General features: G+C 48.0%; 1 protein-coding gene across 5 annotated transcripts in view; it reads right to left on the minus strand.

The window, feature by feature from the left end:
* agap1 (ArfGAP with GTPase domain, ankyrin repeat and PH domain 1) overlaps positions 1–14,723 on the minus strand; it is a 297,905-nt gene that overhangs the window by 109,557 nt on the left and 173,625 nt on the right. For 3 of the 5 annotated variants that reach the window (XM_065023307.1, XM_065023302.1, XM_065023296.1), the window contains exons 8-9: positions 14,262–14,417; positions 13,286–13,378 (exon numbers count right to left, since the gene is read on the minus strand). In XM_065023307.1, coding sequence (XP_064879379.1) covers positions 13,286–13,378; positions 14,262–14,417 — 249 coding nt within the window. The remainder of the gene's footprint in view (positions 1–13,285; positions 13,379–14,261; positions 14,418–14,723) is intronic. The other 2 variants (XM_065023309.1, XM_065023299.1) reach the window with 1 other exon arrangement.

The following is a 14,723-nucleotide window of genomic DNA, read 5'->3' on the forward strand; positions in this document are numbered from 1 at the left end:
GGTGGTGAATGGGATTGACGTGTGGTATCCCTGATTTAGGTGGTGAATGGGATTGACGTGTGGTATCCCTGATTTAGGTGGTGAATGGGATTGACGTGTGGTATCCCTGATTTAGGTGGTGAATGGGATTGACGTGTGGTATCCCTGATTTAGGTGGTGAATGGGATTGACGTGTGGTATCCCTGATTTAGGTGGTGAATGGGATTGACGTGTGGTATCCCTGATTTAGGTGGTGAATGGGATTGACGTGTGGTATCCCTGATTTAGGTGGTGAATGGTATTGACGTGTGGTATCCCTGATTTCTGGAACTAGAATCTCTTGAGAGAGGGAGACCGTATAGAATGCCACGGGCTGCAACTCAATGCCGTCACCCTGCTGAAATCACGTTTACAATAAAGATGCAACATGTGATCTCTCTCCCCACTACATTTCTGTGACACTCCCTGACCAGAGAAACAAAGATCCTTAGCGGATAGGAAAACCACTTAAACTAAGAGACCATATACACACTGGAGGGAGAGAGACGGAAACATAACCAGCAGTGGTGAGCAAGAAGTATCGAGCGAACGGACAGAGAAAACTGAAGTGTTCTTCGGGCACATTAGCGCCGACCCAAGACTGTTAACATCCTTCTCTCTCCTCCACACATCAGCTGTGGCTGACTGGCCCTTCAGGGCGGCTGCCCACCCACGCTGCATTTCAGCCAAATTCATTAGGCAAGAGAGGGATATAACTGTCCGCTGATTAGCAATTACAGCCGGACTGCTGCGCGTGTCACTTCACTGGACCTGTAACACATTAACGCGCTGTTAACACCCACAGACAGGGAGATATTAATAGAGTCGGGCAGCAGAGGAGAATGGGGGGATAAAGACTAACTAGCACGCAACAGGGGGTGGGGTGGGGGGTCTGGACGAGAGAGAGAGAGATGGACAGCCGGCCGCTTTGATAGACAGAGTCCTGCTTTCCGTGTCTCTGGCGTTGTTCACATTTCATTAAGGCCTCGTCGTGTCCCTCGGCTTGGACAAAGGAGGAAGCAGAGGACTCAACGGCCTCGCCTGGGAATGACTGCATATCTCATCACTGGGTGCCTGAAAACACACTCTGGGCTCTGCAATGGGAGCAGCTAGCGACAGACAGTACAGCAACGAGGCCAATAAGCAGCTCTACTCTGCAGTACAGAATGATTCCTGGCATAATAGAGAGGCCGTCAGGTCCATGTTGAACTGAGCAGGATGTCATATGGATTTGATATACTGTGTATTTGCAGAGAGATGCAGTTTCTTTCTCAGTTCCTCCTCTCAGTGTGTTGGTGTCACAACAATCACTGTTGAATCACTATTAAAAAGAGACAATCGTATCAGGGCCGTTATGGCTTCACATCTCAACTCAGATCTCAACTTCCAAAAGGTACAAGCTGATCGTCCTGAAAGTGATTTGGGGTGTAGAGCGAGAGAGCGGTGGCCAAGCGTCACAGACTGGGGAGTGAACTAGGTGGCCAATATTTCTTCTATGTGTGGCCCTGTTTGTGATAGAAGTGTGCATATTCATTTCAGCCATCCATGGTGGAGATGACAAGCGATCAGTTTGCAGGGGGAAGGCTAATTGGACGGCACGTCGACCCTCCGGATTGGTAATAACTTCCCCGGTCCACTAGTGACACACACTCTGCCTCTGTTTTACCTCCGGGGGACTTGACAGCTCACAAGGTCTTCCGATCGCAACGCACAGGAATAAATGGAGGAAATAAATACACCCCAGATATACTCTTTGTCTTCCTCGTTGCTACGGAGACACTTCCTACAGAGGCACTGTGAAGTATTGTGGGTAGTGCTTAGGAAAAGGTCGACCGCCCTGGGGGGCTGAGGAGATGATGTCCTTCATTCCTTTTTTTGTGAGGAAAAGCTTCCTCAGAACGTGCAGCAAGGGCGCAATTATTCATTCATTATAACAGTTCAACGGTTCACGTTCGAACCGCAACAACTGTTCCTACAACAAACAGGCGTGTATTTTATTTTACTCGGGTCCAACATGGTGATGTAGAAAACAATCAACATTCCAAAACCTCCCTCTCTTTGCCTTCGATAGCCACCCTCATTTGGTCTGCACTATCAAAGGTGTAATTGTCCAAGCTCTCAAGGCAGTCCTGCCAGTGGAGCCGTTCAGTTGTAAACAAACAGTCTGATAAGGAGAGAACTTTCCCCAGGTTCATTTCCTTTCTATTGAAACACACTAATCAACTCCCTAATCACCTTCATCCCCCTTTTTCCCCCAGACAATAGACCTTCCCTTGGACCCTTGACGGGACTGACAGCCGGCCCAGTTGGGTGATAGGGGGGAGGCCCCATCTCCTGAGAGGCACCATCTCTCCCCGGGGGATCTGGTGGGGCCCATTGTTCTTGGGTGTCCCTGGAGAACAGGAGCCTAAATTAAGGGTGTCATTCCCAAACAGGCAACTCCTGTCTTAGGGCCTGTCAAGAGGTGCTTGGAGGGCTCAGGGCTGGCTAAGGCTGGTCTTGAGTGATGCCTCCGTGAAATGCTCTGTTCGAACACTCCTCTATCGCGTTGGCCATCTGGCCAGAGATGTCCACTCTGCCAGCCAAACCACACCACCGGTCATTAATCATCACTGGACAGGACAGTGGTGTGAACAGGCCAGGATATGGTGATGTCCCTATAACCCTGATCAATGGGACATAGGGGAGAGAATGGACCTGGTTTGTCTGACTCTAAGAGAAGGCATTAACAGACAGGCTGAATGAGGAAGTGGGAGAGATTGCTACTACGGTGCAATGCCCATGATGGAATCTGCCCCCATGCAGATAATAATGTCTCTCTTGTTGTGATGTGTGTTTTGTCCTATATTTATATTGTATTCATTTGTTTTAATCCCAGGCCCCCGTCCCCGCAGGAGGCCTTCTGGTAGGCCGGCATTGTAAATAAGAATTTGTTTTTAACTGACTTGCCTAGTTAAATAATATATTTTTTAAATAAACTGTCATAAGTAGGTAAACACCCACACATGGGCATGAGAGAATTGCTGACACAATACTGATGCTGGGTTGACTCATAACCCAGTCGGGTTTAGGGACATTAAATATTGTGATAATGAAGGGCAGGTGGGTGGGGTGAATAAAGAGAAAACAATACCTTTCAAAAATCATTCAAATGGAAACTTCTAGTGCGGTTTATAGGCTACATTTAGTTTTCTGTGATTGTTCTGTTATGTTGTGTGTGATGATTGTGAGGCGCTATTCAAATTCGAAATAGGCCTGTGGCACATCAAGGGAACTGTAGCCTACTGTTCAGATGGGTTCAATGGACACTGACGTGGACACTGACTGTAGGACTATAACCTCTCACATAGCCTTAATATTAACTCCTGCAGAGTTAAACTTTACCATTTAAGATTTTTTTTTTAAAGATTTCACCTCATCACAGTCGGGCGGTTGCAGGTGAACAAACAGCTGACCCACACACACTCTATCATGGCATTTATGACAAGGTCAGCGTAGATGAGGCAAGGACAGGAAAGGTCAGGCCCAGGGGAGCATAGCGGGGCGAGGAGCAGTGAAAACCAGATCAAATAAAATACCAACGAAGAAGAGAATGCTCCCTCTATCCCTGGTTACATCTAAAAATGAACCCTAAATAGTGCACTACTTTTGACTAGGGCCCATAGGGCTATTATCAAAAGCAGAGCACTATGTAGGGAAAAGGGTGCCATTTGAGATGTAGCCTAGCAACTGATTTATCTGATAAGAGTTCTGGGTAATTAATTAGAAACTCAATTATCCAAACCTTACTTCAGCAGTCTCAATTCATTAGCAGATAAAGCCTCTCTCGCCCTGCTACCGTTTCTGACAGAGAGAGAGAGGGTGGATGGATGGAAAAGATAGGATGTGGAAAAGAAACACATTCGTTCTTTCCTTTCCTGAACGAGTTAAAAGAAGCCCCTGGGGTCAAAGACTATTTTTCTTTTGTCTAATCAGTCTTGTTAAAGAAGCTCTTTAGAGAGAGACTTCTTTCTCAACAGGATGGGTAGAAACAGACAACGAATCCAAGACTGATACGACCATCAGTGAGGGAATCAGGTCTAGCATACAGAAACAGACAACGAATCCAAGACTGATACTACCATCAGTGAGGGAATCAGGTCTAGCATACAGAAACAGACAACGAATCCAAGACTGATACTACCATCAGTGAGGGAATCAGGTCTAGCATACAGAAACAGACAACGAATCCAAGACTGATACTACCATCAGTGAGGGAATCAGGTCTAACATACAGAAACCGACAACGAATCCAAGACTGATACTACCATCAGTGAGGGAATCAGGTCTAGCATACAGAAACAGACAACGAATCCAAGACTGATACTACCATCAGTGAGGGAATCAGGTCTAACATACAGAAACAGACAACGAATCCAAGACTGATACTACCATCAGTGAGGGAATCAGGTCTAGCATACAGAAACAGACACACATATACACAAACAAAATGCACCATAAACCAACAAAGTCACCATTGGGACACTTGAGTCCCAGTGTGTTCAGACAGAACAACTCTGTATCAATCAGAAACTCTACTGCTCAGTAGAGAATACTGTAACCGGATCAGAACCATCACACAATCTGACTGTAACCGGATCAGAACCATCACACAATCTGACTGTAACCGGATCAGAACCATCACACAATCTGACTGTAACCGGATCAGAACCATCACACAATCTGACTGTAACCGGATCAGAACCATCACACAATCTGAAAGCCACCACGCTTCTCTGATTGATGCCGGTGTGCTTCTCATTTAATTATTTCTCCAAAACTAAAAAGAACAACCCCCTCCACCCACCAACCCCCTCAAATCTAATTTCCAGGGGTTAGTGTGCATGACAAAAATGTCATCATGGCCAAAATAGCTCCGAGCGGTCGTCACGGCGACAACCTTTTCCCTGGGAAATGATATTTTCCCAATCCAGCGGAAGGCGGATCGCGTCGCCACTCGTTACAGGGCCTTGATAGCAGGTCTTTAATATTCACCGTCTTAATTAGGAGACGCCGTTAATTTCATTAAATTCTTTGGCTGCTAAATGAAGCAGATTATGAGACATCTTTTATTGCCAAGCGTGAAATTACAGCCTGCCCGCTGCCAATGGCAGGGCGAAACTAATGAATTACAGGGTAAATAACAGCCGAATTAACCATCCAATTTAACTCCTTACTAAGAGGAACCAGGCCTCAGAGGGGAGGAGGCAGAGGGGGAGACTGTCAAAACCACCTAGCCCTGTGCTCATCTAATGTTACACCACTCTCTACAACTATAGGCAATTACTACCATGATACTAATCAGCTCCTCACAAAGGGAGCCAACCCCAACCACACGCGTCAATGCTTTTGGACTCATTTGAAAGATGAACAAAAAAAATCTGAACTCAAACCTGTGAGAAGTTGTAATGGGGAAGAAAGTATTTAGGGCCAAATAAAAGAGGAATATGCATTTAGACATGTATGCTAACACGTAGATGGGAGTTGGGCTACGAAGCTGTGGAAAGACCACATTTCACTATTAGGATGAACCAGGAACCGCATCTTAACCTTCTCTACCTCCTATTGCTGCTCCATGCCCCTCTGTCTAGGCCAACAGCCCCTCTGTCTAGGCCAACAGCCCCTCTGTCTAGGCCAACAGCCCCTGTCTAGGCCAACAGCCCCGGTGTCTAGGCCAACAGCCCCGGTGTCTAGGCCAACAGCCCCGGTGTCTAGGCCAACAGCCCCGGTGTCTAGGCCAACAGCCCCGGTGTCTAGGCCAACAGCCCCGGTGTCTAGGCCAACAGCCCCGGTGTCTAGGCCAACAGCCCCGGTGTCTAGGCCAACAGCCCCGGTGTCTAGGCCAACAGCCCCGGTGTCTAGGCCAACAGCCCCGGTGTCTAAGTCAACAGCCCCGGTGTCTAGGCCAACAGCCCCGGTGTCTAGGCCAACAGCCCCGGTGTCTAAGTCAACAGCCCCGGTGTCTAGGCCAACAGCCCCGGTGTCTAAGTCAACAGCCCCGGTGTCTAGGCCAACAGCCCCGGTGTCTAGGCCAACAGCCCCGGTGTCTAGGCCAACAGCCCCGGTGTCTAAGTCAACAGCCCCGGTGTCTAGGCCAACAGCCCCGGTGTCTAAGTCAACAGCCCCGGTGTCTAAGTCAACAGCCCCGGTGTCTAAGTCAACAGCCCCGGTGTCTAAGTCAACAGCCCCGGTGTCTAAGTCAACAGCCCCGGTGTCTAAGTCAACAGCCCCTCTGTCTAGGCCAACAGCCCCGGTGTCTAGGCCAACAGCCCCGGTGTCTAGGCCAACAGCCCTGGTGTCTAGGCCAACAGCCCCGGTGTCTAAGTCAACAGCCCCGGTGTCTAAGTCAACAGCCCCGGTGTCTAAGTCAACAGCCCCGGTGTCTAAGTCAACAGCCCCGGTGTCTAAGCAAACAGCCCCGGTGTCTAAGTCAACAGCCCCGGTGTCTAAGTCAACAGTAAATTCATTTGAAAGAGACATGTTGGCGAAGCGAGTGTCTCTATCTCTTCGGTAATTACGGGCTAATTAGGAGCGAGGAGCAGATGTCCCCTAACAGAAGACGCTTAGAATGGCCATGTTGCATCCTGGGTAGAATACCCGGTAATAGCAGCAGTCACTGACCCCATCATGACCCTGCTACATTCATATTTTTTGTTACATTTGAGTAATTTTATCAGACACTCTTATCCAGAGTGACTTATAGTAGTGAGTGCAGACATTTTTATACTTTTCCCCCGTACTGCTCCCTTGTGGGAATTGAACCAACAACCTTGGCGTTGCAAGAGCCATGCTCTACCAACTGAGCCACACGGGACCTAGAACAGAAAACAACATTCTAAAAGTTCCAAACAGCAATAAAGCTGTAGACAAACATCCCACGAGGTACTGACGTCACAAGTCTCGCAGAAGAGCGTCTGCACAGTTAAACCACAGTGGAGGCCATGTTGAGGGACCCACGATAGCCTGCCGCGTGTAGCTAGGTGACACGTCTGACCCTGTCACACCCACACTCAGCGCAGAGTGTGTGTGTGTGTGAAAAGCTGGACCTCTGGGGCTTTGGGTTGTCTAATTGCTGCAGAGTGGGAGTCCACCCCATCCTCTTTATAAAAGTCCAGTGTGCTGAAAACTCCTAGCTTGGCCAGGCTAGCAGTGTGTTCGGTTTTAATGAGCACCATCTAACTAATGAAGGCATCTTCTTCCTTCCACAGCCTTTATCGTGCGCACACACACACACACCACACACAAACTCTAGTCACCTTGAGGGGGAGTCAGAACAACAGCCCATCCTAATGAGATCTGGGCTAACAGAAAATAAACTACACTGGGGAGTCAGTAGTCCTGGGAGAGAGCTCCAAGAACACACACACCAACGCAATTCATGCAAACACACACACTCACGTATCTGTTTAGAGAACGACGATCATCCGCATAGCCGATTTTCCCCTTACAGCCTGAGCGCACTTGCCTCTCCTGCTAGTCGGCGCCACTCATTGCTAGTTAGCCTGTCCTTGAGGAACCTCTATGCTGCTGGGTAGCTACCCACTCATGCTGCATTTACCACACTTTAACAATGACACACAGAATGTCAACATTTTGAAAGTGTTCATTCATTTGCTGTTAGGCAAAACAATGTCCATACAGTCTGCAGCATAAACAAAACCTCATACAGATAGCTTGCTTGCTAGTAGGTAAGTTAATCAACGATATTAAGCAGAGAGCTACCTTTGCTAGTGAGTTATCACTCTAAAATCTTCTGACAAAAGAACAGTCCCAAAATAAAATGGGACTAAATAAAAATACACCTTAGCCAAGTACATTTAAACTCTGTTATTCACAATTCCTGACATTTAATCCAAGTAAAAATTCCCCGTCTTAGGTCAGTTTGAATCACCACTTTATTTTAAGAATGTGAAATGTCAGAATAATAGTAGAGAGAGAGAATGATTTATTTCAGCTTTTATTTCTTTCATCACATTCCCAGTGGGTCAGAAGTTTACATACACTCAATTAGTATTTGGCAGCATTGCCTTTAAATTGTTTAACTTGGGTGAAACGTTTCAGGTAGCCTTCCACAAGCTTCCCACAATAAGTTGGGTGAATGTTGGCCCATTCTTCCTGACAGCTGGTGAAACTGAGACAGGTTTGTAGGCCTCCTTGCTCGCACACGCCTTTTCAGTTCTGCCCAGACATGTTCTATAGGATTGAGGTCAGGGCTTTGTGATGGCCGCTCCAATACCTTGACTTTGTTGTCCTTAAGCCATTTTGCCACAACTTTGGAAGTATGCTTGGGGTCATTGTCCATTTGGAAGACCTAGTTTTAACTTCCTGACTGATGTCTTAAGATGTTGCTTCAATATATCCACATAATTTTCAATGCCTCATGATGCCATCTATTTTGTGAAGTTCACCAGTCCCTCCTGCAGCAAAGCACCCCCACAACATGATGCTGCCACTCCCATGCTTCATGGTTGGGATGGTGTTCTTTGGCTTGATAGCCTCCCCCTTTTCCTCCAAACATAACGATGGTCATTATAGCCAAACAGTTCTATTTTTGTTTCATCAGACCAGAGGACATTTCTCCAAAAAGTACGATCTTTGTCCCCATGTGCAGTTGCAAACCGTAGTCTGGCTTTTTTATGGTGGTTTTGGAGCGGTGACTTCTTCCTTGCTGAGCAGCCTTTCAGGTTATGTCGATATAGGACTTGTTTTACTGTAGATACTTTTGTACCCGTTTCCTCCAGCATCTTCACAAGGTCCTTTGCTGTTGTTCTGGGATTGTTTTGCACTTTTCACAACAAAGTACGTTCATCTCTTCCTGAGCGGTATGACGGCTGTGTTGTCCCATGGTGTTTATACTTGCGTACTATTGTTTGTACAGATGAACGTGGTACCTTCAGGCATTTGGAAATTTCTCCCAAGGATGAACCAGACTTGTGGAGGTCTACAATTTTGATTCTGAAATCTTGGCTAATTTCTTTTGATTTTCCTATGATGTCAAGCAAAGAGGCACTGAGTTTGAAGGTAGGCCTTGAAATGCATCCACAGGTACACCTCCAATTGACTCAAATGATGTCAATTAGCCTATCAGAAGCTTCTAAAGCCATGACATCATTTTCTGGAATTTTCCAAGCTGTTTAAAGACACAGTCAACTTAATGTATGTAAACTTCTGACCCACTGGAATTGTGATACAGTGAATTATAAGTGAAATAATCTGTCTGTAAACAATTGTTGGGAAAATGACTCAGCCAACACGAGCTCAACGCAGGCATACACTCCTATTGAATATGAATCTGTATTATGAGTAGACCTAAGCCATCTTATTGTACCCAGTTTATCAAGAGACCATTCAAATACACCATTACCACCTTTCTGTTGTTGGGTAGTTCATTGATCAAGTCAAATTGACTGCATGGTTGTATAATTGATTTGTTATTGCACACATGGTTGTCTCTGGGAACATTTCTCATCAAAATGCTACAATGTCATCAGATTGATGATCGGCCTAAAATAATCAGCCATCGGTGTCCTTGACCCCCAAAAATTGGTATCGGCTCTTAAATACCCATATCTGTCGTTCTCTACTGTTTACCCTAATTATCTTCCATATGTCAAGTCAAATGATCTCACACAAGTCACCCATATTTATGAGTAAAGGGCCCTTAACCTGTAGTTTCTGAACAACATGTTAAGATCTGATGCCAAAAACCAACAACGTTGCTGTTGACTGATTCATAATAACATTCATCATCCTCCTCATCATCATCATCATCATCATCATCGCGTGTTTAACAGACCACCGATTATGACTGCACCTTTAAGGGGCCGCCGCGCGACTCTGCCAAACTAACAGAAGCAGACATCTGCCAAAGTGATTCAACTAAAGACTGTCCCCTTCCTCCCCTCTTCAACACACAGACAAGGAAGGACAACCAAAAGGAGCCAGTCAGGGAACACGTCCTCTCAGTGAATGAGTTGTGTTGTTAGCTCTCTGAGGGAGAGCTGGCATGTATGGAGTCGGAGCAGACTGTGGACCAGGTCTGAACGTGTTCAACAAGAAAAAGGTGAGGTGGTGTGTGGAGGGAGGAGTCAGACTCAGCAGCACTCATTAAAATGGAGTGTAAACTGAGTGCTAATGGGGAGGCAGGTAGCGAAGCTGCTGCCATCTCCACACACAGTCTAATTAGGGAACAGGTCTGCCTGCAGCCAACACAGAGGCAGGAGGGGAGATGGAGAGACACATACAGAGAGACACATTCTCCAAGAGGAAAGACCACAGGGAATGATCAAATCAATTAACATCCAGCTCCAAACAGGGAAGCAGCAGTGGCCCGGTGCTTCGGAGCTCCCGGCTACGTGTTACTCTCCAACCTCGGTCTGTCTGGGGCTGGCAGCTGTCAGGTGGGCTGAGGGTGTGTGGTCGTGCCGGGCCTGGCTCACCATGTCTCATGTTGGGGAAACAATGGGCGACTCAACAGAGGACACAGCCGAACCCATACGATGATAGAGGGTTCTTTAAGACTGTTGGTCTACGTCAGCTTTCTAAAACACTCATCCACACACACACACACGCAGCTAACGCCACACCTCCCATCTGCCACCAGTGACATGTGTATGTGGTCCTCTTCAATTGTACATCATTATCAGCCATTGACTTGACAGGAGTTATGCAAATTGAGTGGCTGGACCCAGGAGGATTCTACTTCTGCCAGACAGACAGAGACGACGTGTGAGTGAGAGAGAGGCTCTTCTACAGGGACAGGAGAACATACATACATATCTGGCACTGTGTCGCAGCTCATCAAATCCATCTTCATCACATGAGAAATGTTTGACAAGTAGTTCAACATTGATCCTTATAGAAAGCACAACATCGTCATTGTCGTTTCCACAGAGATAAGCGCTCTCTCTCTCTCACACACACACACACACACACATACACACACATACACACACACACACACACACACACACAGCTGTGTTCTGTTGCTCAAAAACCATAATGAGTATGTGCCTGGGCTCTCTCCTCTGAGTCACCTCCCAGTACCACGTCCTCCCCCGTTTACCGCCACACCGCAGACTAAAACCATAATGAGTATGTGCCTGGGCTCTCTCCTCTGAGTCACCTCCCAGTACCACGTCCTCCCCCGGTTACCGCCACACCGCAGACTAAAACCATAATGAGTATGTGCCTGGGCTCTCTCCTCTGAGTCACCTCCCAGTACCACGTCCTCCCCCGTTTACTGCCACACCGCAGACTAAAACCATAATGAGTATGTGCCTGGGCTCTCTCCTCTGAGTCACCTCCCAGTACCACGTCCTCCCCCGTTTACCGCCACACCGCAGACTAAAACCATAATGAGTATGTGCCTGGGCTCTCTCCTCTGAGTCACCTCCCAGTACCACGTCCTCCCCCGTTTACTGCCACACCGCAGACTAAAACCATAATGAGTATGTGCCTGGGCTCTCTCCTCTGAGTCACCTCCCAGTACCACGTCCTCCCCCGTTTACCGCCACACCCGCAGACTAAAACCATAATGAGTATGTGCCTGGGCTCTCTCCTCTGAGTCACCTCCCAGTACCACATCCTCCCCCGTTTACCGCCACACCGCAGACTAAAACCATAATGAGTATGTGCCTGGGCTCTCTCCTCTGAGTCACCTCCCAGTACCACGTCCTCCCCCGGTTACTGCCACACCGCAGACTAAAACCATAATGAGTATGTGCCTGGGCTCTCTCCTCTGAGTCACCTCCCAGTACCACGTCCTCCCCCGTTTACTGCCACACCGCAGACTAAAACCATAATGAGTATGTGCCTGGGCTCTCTCCTCTGAGTCACCTCCCAGTACCACGTCCTCCCCCGGTTACCGCCACACCGCAGACTAAAACCATAATGAGTATGTGCCTGAGCTCTCTCCTCTGAGTCACCTCCCAGTACCACGTCCTCCCCCGGTTACTGCCACACCGCAGACTAAAACCACTGCTAACCATAGATAGGATGCATAGGTCAATTACATGAAGCTCTGCTGCTATACTGTCAACATATAGACAGGACTGAATGGCAGACTGGGTTGTGTGACTAATAGACCATCCTGATTGACGAGAGGCTCCCATCAGAGTTTAGAGAGGAGCAACACTATCAGAGGCTATGATGTCCATGCTAACTGGACGGCTGGGGAATAACACAGGACCCCGTTGCTACTTCAAAGTGATATTTCCTTCCTGTGGGGAGTCTGGGGATACATGTAAACATCTCACAAGTAAACATCATGTCGTCCCTGATTGAGGGGACAAGACCATTTACTCTGCTCTCTGCTGTGCTGTCCCAGCGGGGGCCTCCTTGCGCAGCAGCACCACAGAGACACGGTCTCCCTCGACGAGCTGCGCGACACGGCCCCGGCACTAACAACTACCGCGGCGCTGCTAACAAATGCAGCGCGTCGTTGAAAGGAGGCCCCTAATCAGAGATGCAATTTGTTCATTAGTGGATTACAAACGAGGCCTCCGTGCTGATATGAGAGGCCGTGATTAGCACACGCTAATTGGCTGATTTCCTTATACTCCAGTTGAAGCTGCTCACAGGAGATGCCCCCCCGGTTCGCTCCATGCTTGTTTGCGACAAATTAAGGCCAACTCAAACAATTTCTCCACAATTACAGTGGGGGGGGGGGGGGCTCTTGAGCACTCTGGTTTGATACCCCTCCCCTTCCTCTCCACCTCCCTACCTACCCCCCTACCCCCCTGCCGATGCCCCAATTCAAAGCGCTCGGCTACACAGCCACACAGGAAAAGGCAGGGCTTTGAAAAGCACGTAGAGGAAGAGGGAAGTGGAGGACCATATGCCAGCCGGCAGACTGCACTTCATTAACCATCCTCAGCCTCTTCTCCATCTCTCCCCTCTTTCTTTTTGGACAAGGAGAGAGGGATGGGGGCAGTGGGGGCAGAGGGGAGAGTGAAAGAAAGTGAGAGTGAAATCCCGTCCCGCTCCTTATACTAATGATCTCATTTCAATACCCAGGAGAACCCCCAACTCTAATTGATGTCAAGTGTGTGCTTTCGCTGTTAATCAAGGAGAAGGCATCAAACGGAGAGAGCCTGGCTGTGTCTGGGCTTCACGCTCTGATCACAGGCAGCCCTCGTTCTCCGGGAAATCAGCAATACGGCGCTGCCGGACCCTAATTATCCCCGTAGCAGCCGGCTGGCCAGGCGAGGGCCAGATCTGATCATACCTGCTTAATTGGAATAGCACGGCCGCTTCCAATGCTGTCCGCTCGGCCCTCCAGTCCTTTCTTGTCCCTGTCTGGCTCGCTGGCCTTCCGAGACTGTGGACAAGGAGATAGGAGAACAAGTAGGGGTTACAGAGGCCCTCTAAAGTGTCTGAACGAGGAGCCTGAACTAGGGTCTGTTACAGACCTCTTCTAGTCTCCACATAACAGGCCTCGTCTAATGGCTGCTAGAGGTGACTGAGGTTATTATTGTGTCTATGAGTCAACTTGACCCAGTTGTTGACCTCTCTCTAAGTTGCTAAGGAACTGGGAAGTGGACATGATGCATGTGTCTGTACATTCTAGAAGGTGGTCACATACAACCTTCCCTGTGGCCCGTAGATTCTCACTAAGCCATTTACCATTTAAAAGTCCTTTAGATCATTTTCTATGTATTTAACATCCATCGTTTGAACATCTAATAATACATAGTCAACAGTGAAGAAGTAGATGTGTGTGTGTGTGTGTGTGTGTCTGGGCTCACAGTGAAGAAGTAGATGTGTGTGTGTGTGTGTGTCTGGGCTCACAGTGAAGAAGTAGATGTGTGTGTGTGTGTGTGTGTGTGTCTGGGCTCACAGTGAAGAAGTAGATGTCCTGTGTGTGTGTGTGTCTGGGCTCACAGTGAAGAAGTAGATGTCCTGTGTGTGAGTGTGTATCTGGGCTCACAGTGAAGAAGTAGATGTCCTGTGTGTGTGTGTGAGTGTGTGTGTGTATCTGGGCTCATAGTGAAGAAGTAGATGTCCTGTGTGTGTGTGTGTGCTCACAGTGAAGAAGTAGATGTCCTGTGTGTGTGTGAGTGTGTGTGTGTATGTGGGCTCACAGTGAAGAAGTAGATGTCCTGTGTGTGTGTGAGTGTGTGTGTGTATGTGGGCTCACAGTGAAGAAGTAGATGTCCTGTGTGTGTGTGTGTGTGTGTGTGTGTGTATATATCTGGGCTCACAGTGAAGAGGTTGGAGCGGCGTTTGGACTGCTTGCGGACGGGCGTGGGGGTGTTGGTGGTCTGGGGGACGTCGATGCGTAGCTCCTTCTGACTGGTGCTGGGGGTGGAGGGGACTGACGAGGAGTAGTCACTCAGGCTGCCGCCATTACTGGTCTGCTACAGAGAAACACACACTTCTATGTACTGTATTGGTAACACTAACTTAGGTCAGAAAGAATGAGTGTATTATGGATGAGAATAAACAGAGAGAAAGAGACAGAACAATATAAAAAAGTGTGATAGTGAGAAAGATGAACATACAGCTGGTACAGCCTCCCCCCTTCATAATAACAGACACTACACTAGTATACAGCCTCCCCCCTTCATAATAACAGACACTACACTAGTATACAGCATCCCCCCTTCATAATAACAGACACTACACTAGTATACAGCATCCCCCTTCATAATAACAGACACTAC

The sequence above is a fragment of the Oncorhynchus nerka genome, linkage group LG2 (genome assembly GCF_034236695.1).
Source record: "Oncorhynchus nerka isolate Pitt River linkage group LG2, Oner_Uvic_2.0, whole genome shotgun sequence".
NCBI classification, from domain to species: Eukaryota; Metazoa; Chordata; class Actinopteri; order Salmoniformes; family Salmonidae; genus Oncorhynchus; species Oncorhynchus nerka.